This window comes from Octopus bimaculoides, chromosome 23, assembly GCF_001194135.2.
Source record: "Octopus bimaculoides isolate UCB-OBI-ISO-001 chromosome 23, ASM119413v2, whole genome shotgun sequence".
Lineage (NCBI taxonomy): Eukaryota > Metazoa > Mollusca > Cephalopoda > Octopoda > Octopodidae > Octopus > Octopus bimaculoides.
Genome location: NC_069003.1, coordinates 16093620 through 16095715, shown reverse-complemented (window position 1 = coordinate 16095715; position 2096 = coordinate 16093620). Strand labels below are relative to the sequence as shown.

Genomic DNA, 2096 nt, shown 5'->3' with positions numbered 1-2096 from the left:
CCTCCTCCTCCTCCTCCTCCCAATCATCATCACCATCCAACTTTAGTCAGAATCTAAACTTAGTTATTAATTGAATATTCAGAAAAATAGAAGCAGACCAAGCATGTCTCCTTGTTGCAGTTTCACATTTGTTAATGTTTCTCCCTCCTTCCCCCCCTCTCTCTCTCTGTTCCATCGTTATTACGCAGACAATATCAGTTATGGAAATCACTTTCATGCTCAGCTGCTTGCTCAATTAACTGCTTCGTTGCTTGACTGATTAATTGCTTGTTAGGATTCCATAATTTCTTGCTGCTTAATAAATGCTTTTATCGACATCGTCGTCATTGTTGCCGATGTTATCGTGATCGTTGTAGTCGTTCGTGGTCGTCATCGTAATCGTCATCATCGGCGTTGCTGTCATCATAATCAACGTCAGCGTCGTCATTGTCATCGCCTTTGTCGTCGCCATCATCATCGCTGTAGTCGTCGACATTATTATCGTTCTCTTTGTGGTGGTCGTCGACGTCATCATAACCAACATGACCGTTACCGTCGGTGTCTTGTTCATCGATGTCATCGTCAACATCATGAACATCGTCGTCTCGGTGTCTTCATCATCATCATCATCATCATCGTCATCATCATCATCATCATCATCATCATCATCATCATCATGATCGTCATCGTCATTATCATCAACGTTTTTGTCATCGTTCTCGTTCTACACCTTCTTCACTCCCTGCTGCTTCTGCTCCTCCTCCCCCTCCTCTTTTCCCTCCTTTTCCTCTTCTACCATCCGTTCTTCTTTCCCCTATCATCATTAAAAGCATATCATTTCTGGCCACGACCACGACCACCACTGCCACCTTCAATGAATTACAATAGAAAAGAAAGAGACTCACAAGAGCGAAGGCCTGAGCTGTTGGTCTGTATCTGATATCTCGGTTTATCATCTTTTCCACCGGTTCTACGATGTGGATTGGCATCTTGTGGGCCACTTTACCAAATTCATCGTGCATCTGCAACAGAAATATTACAGTGAATACATATACACATGTATACAGATACATACATATGTCCACATACACACGCACGCACGCACGCGCGCATACACACACACACACACACACACACACACACACGCACACATACACCCAGGCACGCACGCATACACACCACACACACGATAGTATCGAACAGAGAAAATGATCCCGCATCCACCTTACTACGAATTCAGTCATGATAAATTTTAGATATTATTTATAAGCATAGTATATGCATAACAGCCATATACTTCCAGGAACACTGGAATTCTAAATTACACAGATATATACAACGTACACATACAGTACATATTCAAGGCATCACTCGATTTACAAAATATATTTTTGTGAACTTGCAAACTTCATAAGTTCAATACATCAGTCGAGCTGGTATAATAATGAGGCAAAAGCAGGAACACGCAGTCAGCAAGTCTCAAATGAAAGAATTAACATATATACATGCATACATACATACATGTATATATATATATATATATATATATATATATATATATATATATATATATATATATATATATATGCATATATATATGTATGTGTATATATATATATATATGTGTGTGTGTGTGTATAAAGTATGTATAAATATATATGCATGTATTAATATAAGTATTAACACATACACACATATACATACTTGTGTTCAAACATACATATATGTATATATACATATACATCCATATATAAGCACAGTAATATATCTATAGATATATGTATATATATATATATATATATATATATATATAGGAAAATGAAAAAAAGCCAGAATGCTGAACTGGAAGCATAATTTAATAAAGATTTTTTTCTAACCGGTTTTCATTGCGATGGAGCAAATTATCAAGAAGAAGGAGAATGAAAATGTTTTTTTACAAAGAAGTACAAAAAAGTACAAAATGAAGAAAATAATATATAAAACAATAATATATAAAAAAAATAAATATACCCATACATTATACTGTCTTTGAGCTTTTGTAGTTCAATAGTAGTTCATGTATAAATTGGTAGGAAAAATAAGGATGCATGAGAGTTGAGAGTTTTGTTAGGTTTAAA

General features: G+C 35.7%; 1 protein-coding gene across 1 annotated transcript in view; it reads right to left on the bottom strand.

Annotated features, from left to right (window-relative positions):
• The window catches only part of LOC106871154 (uncharacterized), a 589447-nt gene that overhangs the window by 95312 nt on the left and 492039 nt on the right, over window positions 1–2096 (bottom strand). The window contains exon 9 of the mRNA XM_052976152.1: window positions 885–1001. Within this exon, the coding sequence (XP_052832112.1) occupies window positions 885–1001 (117 nt within the window). The remainder of the gene's footprint in view (window positions 1–884; window positions 1002–2096) is intronic.